The sequence below is a fragment of the Nestor notabilis genome, unplaced genomic scaffold (genome assembly GCF_000696875.1).
Source record: "Nestor notabilis isolate BGI_N333 unplaced genomic scaffold, ASM69687v1 scaffold15038, whole genome shotgun sequence".
Lineage (NCBI taxonomy): Eukaryota > Metazoa > Chordata > Aves > Psittaciformes > Psittacidae > Nestor > Nestor notabilis.
Genome location: NW_009940327.1, coordinates 358,819 through 376,897, shown reverse-complemented (window position 1 = coordinate 376,897; position 18,079 = coordinate 358,819). Strand labels below are relative to the sequence as shown.

General features: G+C 41.9%; 1 protein-coding gene across 1 annotated transcript in view; it reads left to right on the top strand.

The window, feature by feature from the left end:
- The window catches only part of UNC5D (unc-5 homolog D (C. elegans)), a 65,364-nt gene that overhangs the window by 2,592 nt on the left and 44,693 nt on the right, over positions 1-18,079 (top strand). The window contains exons 2-4 of the mRNA XM_010020278.1: positions 2,722-2,940; positions 9,103-9,246; positions 12,558-12,661. Coding sequence (XP_010018580.1) covers positions 2,722-2,940; positions 9,103-9,246; positions 12,558-12,661 — 467 coding nt within the window. The remainder of the gene's footprint in view (positions 1-2,721; positions 2,941-9,102; positions 9,247-12,557; positions 12,662-18,079) is intronic.

Here is an 18,079-nt window from a genome sequence, read left to right as displayed (position 1 = left end):
GAGCGGTTTTCCTCACGAGGTAGGTGCTTAACACTTAAGCCATGAATTTTGCTACAAGGTTCAGTCCATTCTGGAAATTGAGTAGAAATAATTTAGCTGTAATATGAGTTTTATCAGCTTAGAATCTTGACTTTGATATTAGCCAGGTTTTTTCAATAAAGCAAAGTTGATCATAGGTGATTCTGGGTTCGAGTTTCTGTGATTTTTAGGTTATCTTATTTGTGTTTCACAACCCTGAAAACTACAGGTAGAATATATAAAGCCAGAGAGAACCAGCACAAATATACATTAGTTTGACGTCTGCTGCTTCCAGAAGTATTTGGTTGTTCAAAAGCACTGCTAGTTGAATAGGAATTCTATTCCTCTTCAATGTATAGAGTGTAAAGAAAAATGATGCAGTGAGGCTCATTAGCATGCATGTTTTATTACTGACCGTTCTCACTGTCCCTGTATTGTCAATCTTTGCTGAAAACTGGGTCCCTATAGGCTTTAGTAAATCCTAGCGTACTAGGGGAAATAACAAAGGCATTAAAGGATTTCATGTGGGCGACAAAATCTCTTATTTCCATCAATATCTGAGTGACTTCCAAAAACCCCACGTTGTTGCATATAGGACAGGGTCATCTGGGTAAAAGAATGTAGCCCAATCTCAGTAAGTTGCTTTTCTGACTGAATAATGACTCAAATTTCATTATGGAAACAATTCCATGTATAAGGAAGCTGTGTATTCTGGCCTTCCTGTATAAATGAATGTACACATGGAAGACAGTTGACATTACTTAGCTACAAAGTTAGGGTACAAAGCAGATGATAGACAAAAGAAAGATGCATTAAGAGGCACATTGGCTTATGTCTTTGTGACATGTTTTCTTCAGGAGCAAGCACTTTGCCATCACCAACCCACCCTGCTGGTGACAGCATCAAACAGCTCGTGCTTCCCCCAGTGTGGCTGTTGGTGGACAAAAGCACAGCAATCCCTGAGGAGGTGCAGGATCAGTGTTCTCAGGTGGTCATCAGAAACCCTTAACAACAATGTAAAGCTGTACCATTAAATCCAGATGCCACTTGGGAGGAGAATTGTGCCCTTAACTTCAGTGGGGCTGGGATTTCATCTTTTGTGTCTTGCCCTAAATAGTTAATTTAGTGGGATAACAATGGGGCTTTCTAAGTTCTCCAGCTATTCTCCCTCAACACAGGCATGTTGCCGCCTCAAAGCATCGATGGGAGCATGGGATTTCCAAGCCTCTCCAAAAGCTTCTAATGACATTTTTATTTCCTACAAAGCATGGAAGCCTGCAGGGACACAGTATTACTGAAGATTGACAAGATGGAAATTGGCATAAATGTTCAGTAGTGAAACTCTAAAAATTAGGATAATATTTTGTAAAGCACACTGTGAATGTAGTTTAAACCACTGAACTCATTGGAAAATCATAGTGGTTTCCCAGCACATACACCCTGTATAGTTGCAGACACAGATACAATGTGCTAAGTGAGAGATACCTATTTTTAATACAAAATAAAGACAAAGTATGTTCTCATTATTCCACCATCTGCTAGACCTGAGAAGGATTTTAGACATACTTCATATGATCATAACTTACCTTTCATCTAACTTAATTTCATTGGTTTGGGTTAAATCACATCTCTTGCCCTCAGCTATTCCTCTTTCTCTGTGTTCCCTTCATCTGCATGTAGACTGTGTCCTCCTCAGTTATCGTTTGGCTACGCTGTCTGTATTCAGTACTTTATAAGCTGCTTTCATAAATTGATCCCTTCTGACTTAGTTTTGTTGCTGTTCTCTGAATTTTCTCACAGAACTGACAAAACTCCTGAAAATAAATCCCAGCGTTGCTAAAAATCAATGGGAATTTCCTGGTTTTGACAGCAGCAACTAGTTTTTCACTCAATTAGAAGAGCTGTAGTAAAGGAAAAGCCTGTATTCCAGTGCTTGTGTGTTCATGTCTGAGCACAGGAATTCAGAAAATAAGCCACATAGGCTTATACATTGCTGAGCAAATGCTGTTGGATCCCACTGTCTGTGATACGAGCTGTAAAGCTCACAATCCTGCAGTTTCTGGTCCTACAGAAACCACTTTTCCACTTTTATGTTGCCTTAAAGGGGCTGCAGTAAATGGGAACAGTGTAAAAGCATATGGAAAATTTCCTCTAAGTGCATATGAAATCACAGTTTGCTTATTCCAGTGTTGGAGTGCTACAGTAATGCTGTTCATATCAATATACTTCGCTGTGGTTAACACTGTGATCCCTGTTAAATCTGCAGCAACTGTCTAAAGGAAATTAATTTCAGGGAAAGAAAGGAAGATTTGGTACTTAAGGCACTGGGCTGTCACTCAAGAGAATAGGGTTTAGTTTCTGCTTCTTACACAGACTGTCTGTGTGACATTAGGTGACTCATGTAAGCTTTCTGTGCCTCAGTGCCCCAGCTCTAAAGTTGGCAATAGTGATGATGCAGTTTTGTGATGCTTTTCTGTCCATTTTCTTGACCGTTCTTATGCTCAAATGATTTGGTATTTGTGTGTGTGAGCGTGTGTCTCATTGCTTCAAGGCACAATTCTGACAGCTCTTGAGTTCTACAGGTGTTTATCCAGTAAAATTAGGTTTTAATCAGATTCAAAATGGTATTTAATCAATGAAATGAGAGGATACGAAGGGTGAAACAACATGAAAAATGTCTATTTTCCTTTCCTTCCCTTTCAGGCAATGATAACAGTGAAGCCCTTCCAGAGTCTATCCCATCTGCTCCTGGAACACTGCCTCATTTTATGGAAGAACCAGATGATGCCTACATTATAAAGAGCAACCCCATTGTCTTACGCTGTAAAGCTATGCCAGCTATGCAGATTTTCTTCAAGTGCAATGGTGAATGGGTCCATCAAAATGAGCACGTGTCTGAGGAAAGCATGGATGAGACTACAGGTAAGGGCAGTGTGTCCTGCGGGAGATGGATCTGGGTGCAGAGTCTTCTCCACAGTGTGCAAAGCAGAGCAAAGAACAGGAGATCACATTCAGAGATTCACAAACAGGAGAGTCCTGTAATGTAGCAGATAGCAGTGGGTTTGTGCTGAGTTAAAGGGAGTGGAACCAGCTCTAATTGAAAGGGCACATGCTGAGGCTGTGCTGCCCTGAGTGCAGGCAGGACACCCCAGTGGGAGGGCACAGTCTGTCAGCATTAGCTTATTGCTGGGCTGCTGCAATAACAGCTTTTGGTTGGCTTGGCGGTGTGTGTACCACATAGATACAGCTCTGCAGAGTGGGAGAAGCAGTTTCCCAAAATGCAAGAGGGAAGGCAGTGGATGAGAGAAGGTAAGAAAAGGACAGAGCTGACAGGCAGAGAAGGGGGGTACAGATCCTGGCAGGAGAGGCATAGCATGAAAGGGGAAAACAAAGGGAATTAAGATGACTGTAGATGTGGGAGGCATAACACAGAGATGTAACAAACTGGACTCATACCACCAGGTCTGGTCACACACAGTGTCAGTGAGCTGTCTGAAAGAAACCAGGAGTTCTGGAGGGAATAGCAGTCTTCTTTATTTCAGTGGTGTAATTTATAGTGGAAACAAGAAACAGGGACGCATACGCCTTTCTGAAATTCCTGTCAGGATGAACCCTGAAAAACTGCCAGTGTGGTGGCTGAAATGTGCCTTCACGCCCAAGCAGGGATGGGTGTTTGGAAGGTAATAAAGCTAAGTAGGAAAATCCACTGTGTAACAGTGGGCATCTAAAAGAAGAGAATGAGAAGGGAGAAGGTTGAAAATGATCAACAGATTCTATCATGCTCCCAGCACACCCTATATCTTTTCTCATTTAGAAGCATCTTGATAAGTATTGCAAACCAATTTAATGCTGCACCCTCTAGTCATTTCACAATTCTGTTTTATTACTGCTTCTCTCCTCTTTCTAAGTTCCCAGATTGCTAAGCAACTCCATGTCTTGGAAATAGCAGTGTATGCGTAACATCCTCTCTCTCAACACAAGCAATTGTTTTCTAGGGGGAAAAAATACCATTTAAAACAAAGTTATATCTCCTAAAGTGGGCTTTGACATGCTTTTTAAGTGACACATTCTGAAGGAATTTTGTACTAAAGGCTTTTTGTAAATGTTAATCTGGATGAGTTTAATTTTTACAGTTACCTTTACAAAATTAATTTAATAGGCACAACCTTTACTTCTGAAGGCATTGCTGAATCAGTGGGGAAGAAATGTTGTCCCTAAAAATTGTTCTACCATATGGTTCATGCAAATTTTGTCTCTGTCTTGTGAATGCTGCAGTTATGTTTTTTGAAGCCTTGTATTAATAACAAAAAAAGATAAAGTAACATTAGGTAGGGTTTTTTTTAAGTAACACGGAGGTTTGAGACCTGGAGGCATGGGCTCAGCAAATGAGATTTGGAATATAAATGTTGCAGGTTTGAGTTTTGCCCAGGAGCAGAGCTAACCCTAATAGTGCTGTTCTCTAACCACGAGTGTGGGACAGACAATGCAGTGCTGAGTGTTAACAGAAACTACCATAATGGTCCTTAGGACATAAAAATTGAAGTAAAGGCCTGTTTAGAGTGTAATGTTGAAGGACAGGCATGGATAGTCTCTCACCATGATCCAGAAAGTATTTTGGAACTCTTCCTTTGCCTTCAGTAAACAGCAGACTCTAGGGTTTTATTTAGAATGAATGTGCGTACTGGCAGCGCCCTCATTTCTGGAGTCAAATCTGGGGCATAAACATGTCTGTTACCAAGTGTGCACCGTGTTCTGTGTGCTGCAAGAGCTCCATCTGTGGAAAACTGCTCTGGAAGCTCTGCCAAGAATGGTGCCTTTGGTTAAAGGGGACGATTCTGGCGTGCTCACTGAGAGAGGATACAGTACATGAAAACGGGGCTGTCCTTTTCCATCCTTCCACTATCTGTTATGTGATTAAAATTCTGAGATGGTGTATAGAAAAGTGGTGAAAAATAGCACCAAGAAACCCAAACAAGAGGGAATTCAATGCAGAATACAAGAAATGTATCTTAGCATCTCTATAAATTCCTGCCAGCAAGCTCTTAGCCAGGCATATGCAAGACGAACTTGGCAGGGGCGCTTGTGGGCATACTGTCCTGATGGATTTTACCTACAACGCTGTATTGTGAACATGGAAAAGGACAGGAGGGACAGCTGTTAGTAGACAATGGGCATATTTTGTCATTGTGATGAACATGGAATCCAATTTCGCAGGATTCAGTCTTCGTAGGACACAAATAAAAATCTAAGAGTACCACAGGAGTCACTGTTCATTTGAAGAGGAGGAGCAGCAGGAGAGGAAGGATTTCTGCCGCTTTGTAACTGCTGTAGCACTGGGCTGTGACGTGCACTGGCTGCCTGAGCAGGGAAGCCTTGGCTTGAGGAGTTTGCACTGAAGTCTCTACTCTTGTGGAGTTGCTGCTGTTTGCGTAGCAGATGAATGCAGGCACATGCTGCCATTGCAGTGGGTATGGGTTCCCATCACTGTGCTGCCACAGGCAATCACTCCGGAGAGACCAAGTTATTTCATCCTCTCCTGCCTTATTTCCGGAGTTGCAGAAAAGACAGTATCCGTAGCGTGCCTTTTCAGTTTGTTCCATGAATGTGGCAGAACAGGAGCTTTGCTCCATGTCCTCTTCCCCATAAAGCAAGAGCCTGAGCTATTAGATGCTACTGTGATAAAAAGGTAATCATTACAGTTTGATTAATTACCTTCTGATTTACTTTCCTTGCCTGAAGGTTGCAGCATGCACCTCCGAATTAGTTTACAAACATTTCAACTTAGGGTTTCACCAGAGGATCAGACCTACTAAGAGTAACTAGAGTTTTCTTGTCTGATAAATAAAAGGATTGCAGCAATAACTGCTGTCAGTGTTCTTCTCGTTTAAACAAATAACGCTGACAAATGCTCAAGTTCTGTGCAGCTCTGTTATGTTTAGTACATGGAGAGCAATTATTCATCTGCTGCCAGCATTAGTCTATCTGCAGCTAAACCATCCAACAGTGCAGAAAGCTTATTAGCATATCAGTACCATAATTTTATATTCTGTAAGGCTGTACTCTGTAACAAAAGATGATGGTTATAATTTGCACAATAATTTAAAGGGTAGGTCTTGCAGTTCTTACTAGAGTTGCACAAGTCACAGGTAAAATGTTGCTCTTGTTTATTATGTGCCTGGTTTTATTTGCATGGGTTTTTTGTTCTGTGTCATTTCCTAGGAACGATTTTTCTGGCATTTCTTGAGCTGCAGAGGGTGGCTGAGTGTATTTGTTGGTAAAATATGGCGATGATAAATGAAGATTATGTGCTGCTGTTCCCTAGAGGTCTGCTTTCTGTGGTTGTTCCTAAAACAATGGGTATAGGGGTACTTTCTCCATAAACAAAACATAACTTTCCCCAGAGACAAGGTGTTCTCCAGAGGTCCCTTCCAACGTCAGCAATTCTCTGATTCTGCCATTTTGGCTGCATTAATTTTGTCTGTCTGCGTATTGGGAGACCTTTAAAAGGACCCAAATTCCTCCCTGGCCCATTCTCAAAATGCTGAACCACCAGCTTCCCAATCTCACGTGCTGTTTGTTTGCCTGATTCAAACCACATTTAATGTTGCTTCAGAAAAGAGAGGCTGATATATAGATTAATTAACGCAAGCATCAATGAAAGCAATAGCTGGGCTGGAGAATGTTCTACCTTAATAAATCTGAAACTGTAAATGCCTCTATTCACTGACAACTGCTTGGAATTTTACACCACCAGTGAGCCCAGGAGTGGCTGCTTCTTCTTGTTTGGTATCACTACAGACTGTGGTGGTGTTAGCATGGCTGCCTCAGTAAGCTGGTCAATATGCAGCTCTCATTCTTTTGTTTCTATTTGCTGCTTCCAAAAATTCCTGAGTAACTGAGAAATGGAGAGAGTTCAGAACACATCCTGACAGGTCCAGGGGGGGATTGATGGCTGCCAGCGAGGCTGTAGCTAATGACTGGTGATGGGGAGGATTCTTTCCCCATGAAGATACTACTTAGCAGTCATGGTGGGAAGGAGCTGATCATGGGATGGGAGGACAGCTGGAGATGCTGAGGAGGTGCAGCAAAGGGTTGTACCTTCCCAGCAGCATGCAGAGCAGTGCTGTTTGCAGGCAGCACAGGCAGGATGCACAGGAGTGCACGTCAGCTAATTGAGTGCTGAGTGAGTGATTCCTGACTGGGGACAGGCCACCTCAGAAAGGTCACTCTTTGTCAAGGACTTAATCATTTTACACCCTTTTTGAAGAAGTTTTCAAGTAGATGGGTGGCAACCTTGTTGGCCATGGCTGCAAATTAGTGTCGATGTGGAGGCTCTGGAGCTTTGATGCTTTGTGGCTTTGATTGAGATCATTCAGGGACTGCACAGCTTGATTTGCCAAGGGTAAGTAACAGGAAAGTGTGTCTGTCATACAGCATGGAGGGATGCTGAATCTTCAGGCAGTCAAAACCTGCTGTGTCAGGTCACCAAGACTCACAAATAGAACTTAACCGTAGCTGCTCTTATCTTTAACCTACAAAGATGACTCTGCAGAAAGGTTGTATGGCTGAGAATCCAAGGATTCCTCACTGGCAGAGCAGCTTGGATGTCTAAATTGGGATGGTGCATTTTCATCATGCAGTCTGTCAGCAGGGAGAGGAGTTAGATGCAGAACTGCTGAGTTCCACGGGCTGTGTTTGTTTCAGAAGGGCTTGTTTTCACCGTGTCAGAAAATAAAGAGATGTTTTGTAAACAGTTTTGTTGAAAACTGCATCAACATATTTGAAAGAACACAATGCAAATAAAAGCAACCGGGAAACTTGTGTTTGCTTATTACAGAGTGAATAAATATTTGAGTGACTGAACTGATTATTGAGACAACTTAGGACTCTGTTGCAGGTTTATACGTGTCTTTAGGTACCGTGGTGAAATGGTAAGCCAAACAGGCTGAATGGAAAGAAGGAAAAATCCCCTTTGCCTATTGCTGGAAAAGTAGCAAAGATTTTGTATTGCTTTACAGTACTTAAAGCCTGTCTGACCTTCTCCATTCCTGTTCATGAGCATCCCCAGTGGCCTTAACTCTTCTGTTCACCAAAGGAACACAGCGGCTTCCTGGTGCCTTTCAGGGGGGAAGCACCCAGCTGTTAATGATGCCTGAGATTAAGTGGAAGCCAACTTTTATGGAGTTGAGGTTTAGGAGTTTCATGCTGCTTTATAAATTTCACAGGCATGAAATACTTTAACATTGAGTTTTCATGCATTTCTGGGGAAGGGGAAGTAAGTATCTTGGGACTGAACAGGAGGAGAAAGAAGAAAGTAGAAGGCATGAATGTTTTCTAGTTTCAGATTAATATTTTTCTGACTAACACTTTCAAATGATTTCTAATGCCTTTTAACCCACATTTGGATTATATTTCCTCTCCCCAAGGTTATCGTGCAGACACACAGCTATGGCAAACATCCCAAGTGGAGGAACATCTCCATTTGTGAGCTGTCAAATGCATTCCCCTCCCTTTATTTTCTTCTTCTTCCAGGCTGTAATGGCTTGAGCTTATCGTTCTGTGTGCTGCAGTGACACAGCTTTTCTCCTCTGTGTGAGGGAATGGCTGCTGGATGGAGCTGTGGTAGTAGTGGCTGGAACAGGCTGGAATTCAGTGGGACATTAGATTAGTTCCTGTCATATATGCATAGTTCTGGTTGACTCAGTTGGGCGCCTACCAGGATACTTCAGAAAGGTTTTCAAGGGAACGTAGATGTTAGTTTGGAAGACAATTCAATTGTATATTATAGTATCGAATTCCAGATACACATTCTGGGTGAAAAAGGCACAAGAGACAAGATTTCTGGGGGAGATGGTGTATTCTTGCAAAGACCACAGTGAGTGGGTAGTTCTTTTAACTCAATGCATTATGACCTACTCAGCTTTTAGAATTTAATTAGTGGCACTATATTATTGCTAAAGTAATTAAAGCTTTGCCTTGATTAAAAATGGAATTGTGTAATTAAAAGAAAAGGTTTGGCTAACCTTAGCTTTATGCCCAAGCAAGAGGCTGTTATCAACTAATTTTCTGTATCTTTCCCTTTAGGATTGAAGGTTCGGGAGGTGTTCATCAATGTGACGAGACAGCAGGTGGAAGATTTTCATGGCCCAGAAGATTACTGGTGTCAGTGTGTTGCATGGAGCCATCTGGGGACCTCAAAGAGCAGGAAGGCATCTGTCCGCATAGCTTGTGAGTAGAGGAGATGTTCTGCTATTCCAGGTTTTGTAAGGTGTGGAAACACGCTGTTCCTCTAGGATTCAGTGTAAACAGATAGTGGTAAGGTACTGCTGGTTTGCCAGCCCTTCCTTGTGAGGTGCTGTAGGACTAGCACAAAAAGCATGATGAGGCTTTTCAGGCCTCTCTTTTATTTTAATTTGGATTGATCAGTCTGCATTTACACTCAACAAATATGTTTCAGAGATTCTGGTCACAGTGTCACAACAATGCAGTGTAATAAAGAAGGTTAATGCAAACAGAAAATCCCCTGGGAAGTGCCCTTTTACTCCAAGTTGATCACAGAGGTCTAAAAAATATGAAAAAGAACCACTTAACACTGTCTGTATTCTATAACTTCCTTTAAAACACAAAGGGAGAATACATTAAAATCTTCTGTAGCATTGTATTTTGTATCTGGGTTTCAGTTTTGAAACACATCATTGGTTGGCAGGTATGATAAGCTGAGGGGGCAATGAGATAAAAGTAGGAAAAATGAAGTAACTCCAATCAGTAGAGGAAAAAATATCTTCCCTCCTTTCTCTAAGGAAATGAGATACAAATATCTGAAACAGAACTAAGACTGCTACAGAGACTATGGTGGTTGCTGTGTCACTATTTGCTTAGGGGGCATCACCGCTTCCTACTTGAAACAAAGAATAACTCTGGTCCTGTAGGCTGGCAAATGCTAAGTTTTCAGTTACAAGTCTGGAGAGGAATTAAGAGTTGTGAGGGAAAGGAGGGCTGCTTTGGTTTAATCACTTCTAGCATCAAAAACCCATTTGAGAATTTTAATACAGTGGGGAGCAGAGAACAACTTGCAATGAGATGGGCTGCATTTTCCTAACAGAGTCAAAGCCTGAAACCATCCTTCTACAGCAGTGCCACGAGCAGAGAATTGAGGAGTTTACTTTCCTCCAGTCTGCTGTGAAGCCTTGTCCTTTACATCAAGCAGTTCAGGTGTTTAAAGAACTAGTTCCAGGAAATGATGGCAACAACCTGCAAAGAGTTGGGAGAAATGCTGCTTGGAAGGAGATGAGGGGGAAGAGGAACAGGATGGGGAGGTTCAAGCAAGAAACTCTTGAATGGTAACTTGATCAGATTCGTGATAAATCTTTCTAAAGTGATGCTTTTTTAACAGGACACCTTAAAATAAGCATTTGAGATAAGTAGTAGGACACTGTTAACAACTCCTTGATTTTATATATCCCAGATTTTTTTGTTGGCTGCTTTAGTTTGAATGTGTAAATACGTGTAAATCCAATTTTTTATTTTAGTGCATTAACTGTCATGACACTGAACGAGCTAATAATTCCCCTGTATTGCTAAGCTGCAATGGACTGTTAATCTGAATTGAATTTTTATTGACTTTCTCTGCACTGTGATTTCCCAAACCCATCACATGGCAATATGAGTGAAAATCAAACTCGGAAACAGGTGGAGCCATGTGTTGGGACTTTTAAACCCATCATCGTGGTACCAGTTCTTCTGTAAACCCCATCCCCAGCAGCCTCCCCTAACTGTGGATACCCCATCACCGTGGCAGGCACCCCAGGGTGCTGTACTGGATGTGGCTGAATATTTGTCTGAGAGCTCCTGCACTGGCCTTTTTTGTGCCACTTGTCCTTGAAGCCATGTTTTTAAAATGGAAGGAACAGCAGTTCTGGAGTGCAGAGATGATGGGACCTGTTAGGACTCCAGACAGGAAATACGATTAGTAGCTGCCAACTGATACCTGTCACTGCCCTTTCCCAGACTTGTGTCATCCTGTCTGCAGTGAACAACCCGCCTACTTGATTTGGGGCACAGGTTTTTGACTTGGGAAAATACCCTGTAGAGGAGTAGAGACAGGAATGTGTAGGTGCAGTTTGTGGTAGTGTACTGAACCATAGCACTGACAGCACGTGTCATTGCGGTGTGTAGTGTGGTGGGGTCGACTTCTTTCTTTCTTCCTCCCTTTTTCCCTTTTTCCCTTTTTCCCTTTTTCCCTTTTTCCCTTTTTCCCTTTTTCCCTTTTTCCCTTTTCCTTTCTTTTTTCTCTTTTATCACTAAAGCCTAGAGATTCTGAATTGTGAGTCAAGGCCAAAGCATTAAAGCACTCTCTATTTCTTGAAAAAGGAGGTAAGTATTTCTTTATGATAGCGTGGAACGCAGAGAAAATGAGAAGATGGATCCTACTCCATTTTTCATGCTAATAAAGGCATTTGTAGGCTCAACTGCATCCTAGCTGTTAATGAATGACTTTTTAAAGAGTACTGGAAGAGGTAGTGGTTATCTGTGGGGGAAAAAATCAACATTAAGAAAGAATCATAAAAAGGATTATACATGCACTGCGTGCATCTTTCTCTAGTGACCAGCTTGCTAAAATAACTTTTAATGTATTTTGGAAAATATATTAAAGTGTAACTGACTCAGAGCCTGTGCATTTAAGGGGGTGTATTCATGAAGTGTAAGCAATGGAGAAAATTAAATCAGTAAATCCACCCTGTGGAATCTGAGATACTGTTTGAAGAAAATGAGTATGTCTAATGGAAACATCCTAACTCTCAAAGCACATGTAGTAAGTCACATCCTTTCCGTTTTGTTTTCCTCTCACAGCAAGTTAACTTCATCTCTTCATGGGCATGCCTGGGATAGGCCAGTGTCACTGGTGGCAGGGTTGCTTTTTGATAGCTTACCTTCCAAGTGGTGTGACCACATCAGTGTGACCCTGAGACAGTACCCCCTGTTTCTTATCCCGAATTACTGGCTGAGCCATGGTGTCTGAAATGAAGCAATCCTGTAATCAGCCAGTTTGGAATGCGTGGAATTGCTTGCAGTCCTTCCCTTCCTTTCCCACAGCTTGCAGCATGTAGGCGAGCTAAACAAATTGTCTAGCATAGGACATTTGATGAAATGCCCTGGCATTCATCTGAAGTAGTGGGTACTAGGGAAATTATCATCCAGTTTTGCATTCATTGGGTTGGTTCTGACAGTGCCCCAGCAATGTCACGTCATGGTTCTGGCGTTTCATTCCCCTCTTTTGGAAAGGCAGTGGCTCAGGAGACTGAGTGCACAACTGGGACCATGGAGTTTGTGGGTTCTAAAACACATTGTCTCTGCGGTCACACAGAACTGGTTTCTTAAAGGTGGCGAAATGGAAACACAACCAGAGGTGATGGGATCTCCTTGCTTTGCATCTAGGGAAGAAGGAGTAGCTCTCAGTTGCTTTATCCACACATGGCAAAGGGGTGTTCCTTGGGGAGGAATGGCTCTTGTGTAATGAATCATTGCATTGAACTCTGCAGATTTACGGAAGAACTTTGAGCAAGACCCCCAAGGGAAGGAGGTTCCCATCGAAGGGATGATCGTCCTCCACTGCCGGCCGCCCGAGGGAGTCCCTGCAGCTGAGGTGAGCCTTGGGGCAGCGGCGCTGCAGGGAGCTAGTGAGAAGGGAAAAGAAAGGCAAAACCATGTGGCTTTCCAGGTCTGGTGTTGGTTACTGTGTTCTTCCCTCACAAACTGCTTTAAATATCAATGGGTTTTATTATATAAGAGTTAAAAAGGAATAGCTTTTAATCCCAATTCAGGAATGCTTGCTGAAAAAAGAAATCCTGGGTTTGGTACAGTTTTCAAATGTTAGGCTTACAAACTGAAAACAGATTGTTACTTATTTCCTCAGGAATGACTTTTCTCATTGAAAAATAAAACATAGAAAAAGACCCCTCATCCTAAAAATATTATGGTGAATTGTTGCTGGAGACAAAATCTGCCACAAATAATAATTGGGGCTTTTTTTTGCTTAGCTTTAAACATGCTTTTTGTCAAGAGAATTACATCTAAGCAGGAAAGTAATGGGGATGCCTTTAAATGATAATAGCCCAACTATTCTTGGAGGAAGATGTTTTAAGTGGCTTGTGCTTAAAAATCTGCTAGGGAGGCATGAAAAGAAAAAGACAATGTGCTGGTTGAAGTGAGCACGGCATCACCCTTTTCTTACCTATCAAAGAGCTGACTGGTGGTGGAAGTCCTGAGCCAGTGCTGCGCTGACAGGACCCGGGGCAGTGTTTGAATCTCTTGGGTCCCTGGGTAAGCTGCAGTGACCATGCTGAGGCTGCAGCCGCAGAGCCAGAGCTGTGAGCAGCCCCAGTAACACTGTGCTGTGCTGCTGATCACACACTGCAACATGCTCACTAGCTTCTTTTGATGAGGAAGAGAAATAGTATCACTCAGAAGTGATTTTTGCCCTTTATCTTCACTGTTGCTGTGGTGTGTTGTAAGTGAAGCAACAAAAGAAGCAAGGAAAAATAAACTCCAAAGCAAAGGCATCCTTTTAGTTAAGGAGAAGCGTGTTGATAAGATGAAAATAGAGGAGAAATGCAGCAAACTGGTGTACAATAGATGCTGAAAATCAGATGGAAGTGGCAAAGGTCAAAAGGCAGATGGGTTAGAAATAAGAATGGTGAGTAGATGAATTTGTATCCAGGTATCTAATGAGCTTTACTCCATCATTTGAATTTCTGATACCACATTCTCCTCAGCTGTGTATTTTTACTTATGTTTTGAGTTGTTAGAAAAATGGATACTGCATTGCAGAGAATTGCTGCAATTATTGGAATGTGTATTCTGGTAAACACACCTATCCTATCGACCAAAAAAACTTCCAAAGGTGTAATTGCCAAAACATCCTTTCTCTGTGTGGGATTCATTGCCCACGCTCTGCAGAAGGGATGGAAATCACTGCCTGCAGAAATCCCCCAAAGCCACCAGCTGGTAACCTCAGTGACCTCTTTGTCTCAGACAATGTGAGCTGCTAACCCAGGTTTCCTGAGTGCACATCCCTCCAAACTGCCAGTGGATCCTATCTCACATAAATGTACTCTCTTTGTGGTCAAAATTTCCATTTTGCTTATTTCTTTAACCCTGGTTCCCCTCGTTCCACAAAACTATGGTAAAACAAGTGAATGTTTCTTCATAAAATGCCCCAAATCAAGGGTAGAGTTGTAGGAAAAAGGCTGGAAACAAGTAGTTACAAAGTGAAATGAGACCTCTACTGGACTGTACAGTCTTTCTTAGCTGTGGAAAAAACCTGAGCCGTTGTCCTGGGGCTGTGTGTCAGCCTCGTTTTCCTGGAGGATCTCTGCCTTGTCCAGTGCCTTCAAATCCTGTGTCTCCCTTCCCTTCTTCTTTCACCCACCACTTTTTTCTCTGTTCAGTTGCCTGATCTACTTTCTCAAAACTTTGTAGGCTCAAGTACTCCTTGTGTCTCTCATTACACTCTGTTCACTGAAGGAATGTTCTTTAATGTGATGATGATCCTAGTACCTCCTTCAGGAGATGGTAGGACGTTTTCTTGCCCTGACTCTTCTCACAGGCCTGTATGTCAGTTTTTGTTACTCATTCTAAAAACACAGTGCTTAAAGGTGAGTTTTCAAATTGAATCTATGGAGAATCAGTGTGTCTTCTTTAAGATCAAAAGAAATCAGTGATGATAGATACAGTTCTAACCAACACATATAGTTTGCTGAACTCGAGTGCAGACATTTGACTCTTTTCCAATTTCTGTACAGTTTAATAGCCAAGAATGTTATTTTTATTGGAATTCAGCCACTTTAGGAGAAAAAAAAGGTGATTCTCAGTCATCACTGTCTGAATTTTACTGAGAATTTTAGAATGATTTGAACTGCACTGCGTTACACTCAACAATTAAACAGGATGTGTGTCTTTTATGAAAGTTAGGTGTTATATCCAGTGAGAAACAGACGTTTTAATTGCTTTCCACAGTTAAAGACTGTAGAGTTCTCAATAAACACAGATTTACTGATGTTGATTGTAAAATTGTTATTGCTGCTAATACAGCCTCTAAATCTTAACAGGTCATATTTGCTTTGGACAATAAAATTTCACATAAAGGCTCAGAGTCAAGGCTAATTCTGTGCTCAGGTAAATAGTCTGCTGGAAATAATGCAGTGTCTTTAGAAACTGGGTACCAGATTCACTAAGTAATAGCTCTGCTCTGTGGCAGTAAGCTTGAGGTTATTAACTCTTGCAGTGTTCTCAAAGTAAAGGCGACCTGCCCTGTTAAATGTGGATGAGAAATAGCTCAGTAATTATTACGTGGGTACTGAGAAGTGTAGAAGGCTTCAAAACCCAGTGCTGGCAACAGATCTGTGGTTCTGATCCAGGAATTTATTTCATTAGAGTTTGGATGAAGCCCGAGATGAAAACATAAGGCTTGAAATAACTGCAGACAAAGAAGCTTGTCTTCTGTTTCATTAGATGCAAAATAGATGCTAATTGTGGCATTGTTGGGGTTTGTTTGTTTAATCCATACTCTGCATGGACCTGGAAATGCAAATGGAAAATGAAACGGATAGGAGGCTGCAGCCCCTTTCACGTTACCATGCCAATATCTGCCTGAATCCCAGGGGAAGATTCCGATTATTCCATCAAGTGCAGAAGTTCGGGAAGAGAAACGCATTTCCTGTGCTCCCTGTAGCCACTGGTTAATCTAGTGATTTGTTTCTGACAATGGCTGTGAATGACTGATACAGGCAAAGCTCTAATCTTGCCATTGCAGCTCAATAAGAGGCAGACACTTTACAGCTGGAATGAAACTTAAATTGAGCTCAGTTATTTATGTGAGCCTGCCCCATTATCAAGAATATAAATCTTCATCTCTGGAATTGTTTTTCTGCGGCTTAGAAGTGCTGAAGATTTCTTAAATCTAAGGATAGAAGCATTAAATGCTCTTGATCTACCCCATAGTTTAATGTGAAAAAACCTGTCATTAGTCCTAGAAGTGAAAAGCAGGGATATATGTTAGTGAGGGCTGATACCATGGTTTCCTTGGAATTACAGGAGAGATTGTCTGTCTTTGCCATTATTCCTTTCCTCACATACTTTCACCTCGGTGATTCCAGACACCGCTGGTTTCCAGGTTTAAAACTGAGTGAGTGGACCTGGGCAGTTCTTGGTAGGCAGAGATGCTTGTTGCTGAATAGATCAGCAATTCCCAGGCATATTTATGCCATTATGTGCCATCAGTGGCAAGCCCTTACTGTGCTTTTGTGCAGGAAAAGTGTTTAACCGAGTAGCAGCATTAGGGGTCCACATCTGGGAACTCCTGAGCTGTCCTCAGTTAGCATTTTGGCCTCCCAGTACTAATCCTTTAGTTTTGTAATTCATTTTTGGGGTGGGATGACACAGATCATACAGCAACTGTGAACAAACCTCACAGAGAAGTTATCTAGAGAGAGTTCCTCTAGATCAAGTTTAGTTTTGTTGGGAGCAATTTCTGTTCCTACCATCTGTTCCAGGATGAGTAAGGCTTCCGTATTCTCATCACCAGACTGTTTGATTTACTCATTAATTTCTGCACACAATATGTATATAAAGAAGTTAGGAGAACATGGATTAAAGGTTTGGAGCTGTAGTTTAAATGCGTCTGAACTGTATATGGCTTAAAACTTGGCTTGTATAAATCAGTTTACAAATGGTAGCTCATGTGACATGGTCAGTGCTCTGTGTGCTCATACTGTTCAGTTTTAGTAAATAGTCTTTAAGCTGAATAACACATTAGCGCAAGCAAACAATCAAGGAGGATAACAAATAAAGAACAGCAATATTCTAACTCAGCTTTAATGTTATACAAGCATGATTCAGGAGCACCAAATCCTGCTGAGGCAAGCACTGATTTTAATGCTGCTTTGAAATGCACTGTACTGTCTTGATTCATTTAGCAGCAAATTTCAGTTGCTTGTGTCAGCTGGGTCCTAAGTAGAAGGCATAGAAAGGAGCATCTCTCTAAATCTGCATTCTCTTTCCTAGAATTTGATTACACTCTTTATGGTGCCAATGTCCATTTTGTGTGCATGAAGTACTATTGAATGTGCCTGATTTTACCCATAATAAAACCTTATGTGGCAAGAGCAGTAAAAAACTGAGTAACAATAGTTCTGACAGCCTTAGCAAGTTAGGAAACCATTTTGAACTGTGTATGGACAGGATAGGCACCTACCCCTGAATGGGGTAATACCACACTGCATCTCCTGAGCAACTAGGACCCTCTGCCTTTCAGGTTATGTGCATGTCCAGGTCTGCTGTCTTCAGTCTCTCCATAGTCCACCCTGTGTTTCAGTTTCTGCAGCCTTTGTTAGCAGGTTTCGTATCTCCAGTTGTCCTCTATGAAGAAGGGAACCTGAGAAAATCCTGTACATCTCTGCTTTGGAGGTTGCTGAGAGTTGGGGCATTCTGGGTGCATTTGCAACAGCAGTAAGAGAGCAAGAAAACCCAAATGCTGACACTAAGCAGACTGGAAAGAGGTTTTAAATCCCCTTCTCATGCATTCACATGGCAAGCAAAACAGAGCTGGTGAGCAGCTGTGCTTGCATACATCAGCACCCAACCCAAATAAATTCAGTTTTTATGAGTTAAACATCAAAATAAGAAAGAAAATCCAGCATTTAAGTAGAGCATTCTGATAATCTCCTGCTGTGGCAAATGTTGATTTAAATATAACAGAGTCTCTGCTGGCACAGGTTTGATGGGACCAGAGCCATTTCTTTCTCTCTGGTGCAGAGTTGGCCTAGGGAAGAGACAGTTCTGGCTTCCAGTCCCACAACAGATTCTCCCCATAGATATGTTTATTAATTGTGTGCAATAGAGGCCTCGTTTAGCTCAGAGTGTTTGCAGGGAGGCAGTTGTGGTGTAGTGTAGGAGTCAGCTAAGCTCTCATGAATCCTCGTCTGCTGGTTGTTGTTGTCAGGCTGCCAGGTGGGTACCGTGGGCTTGGATCTCCGGGCACGATGCTTGTGTTGCTGAGATAGAT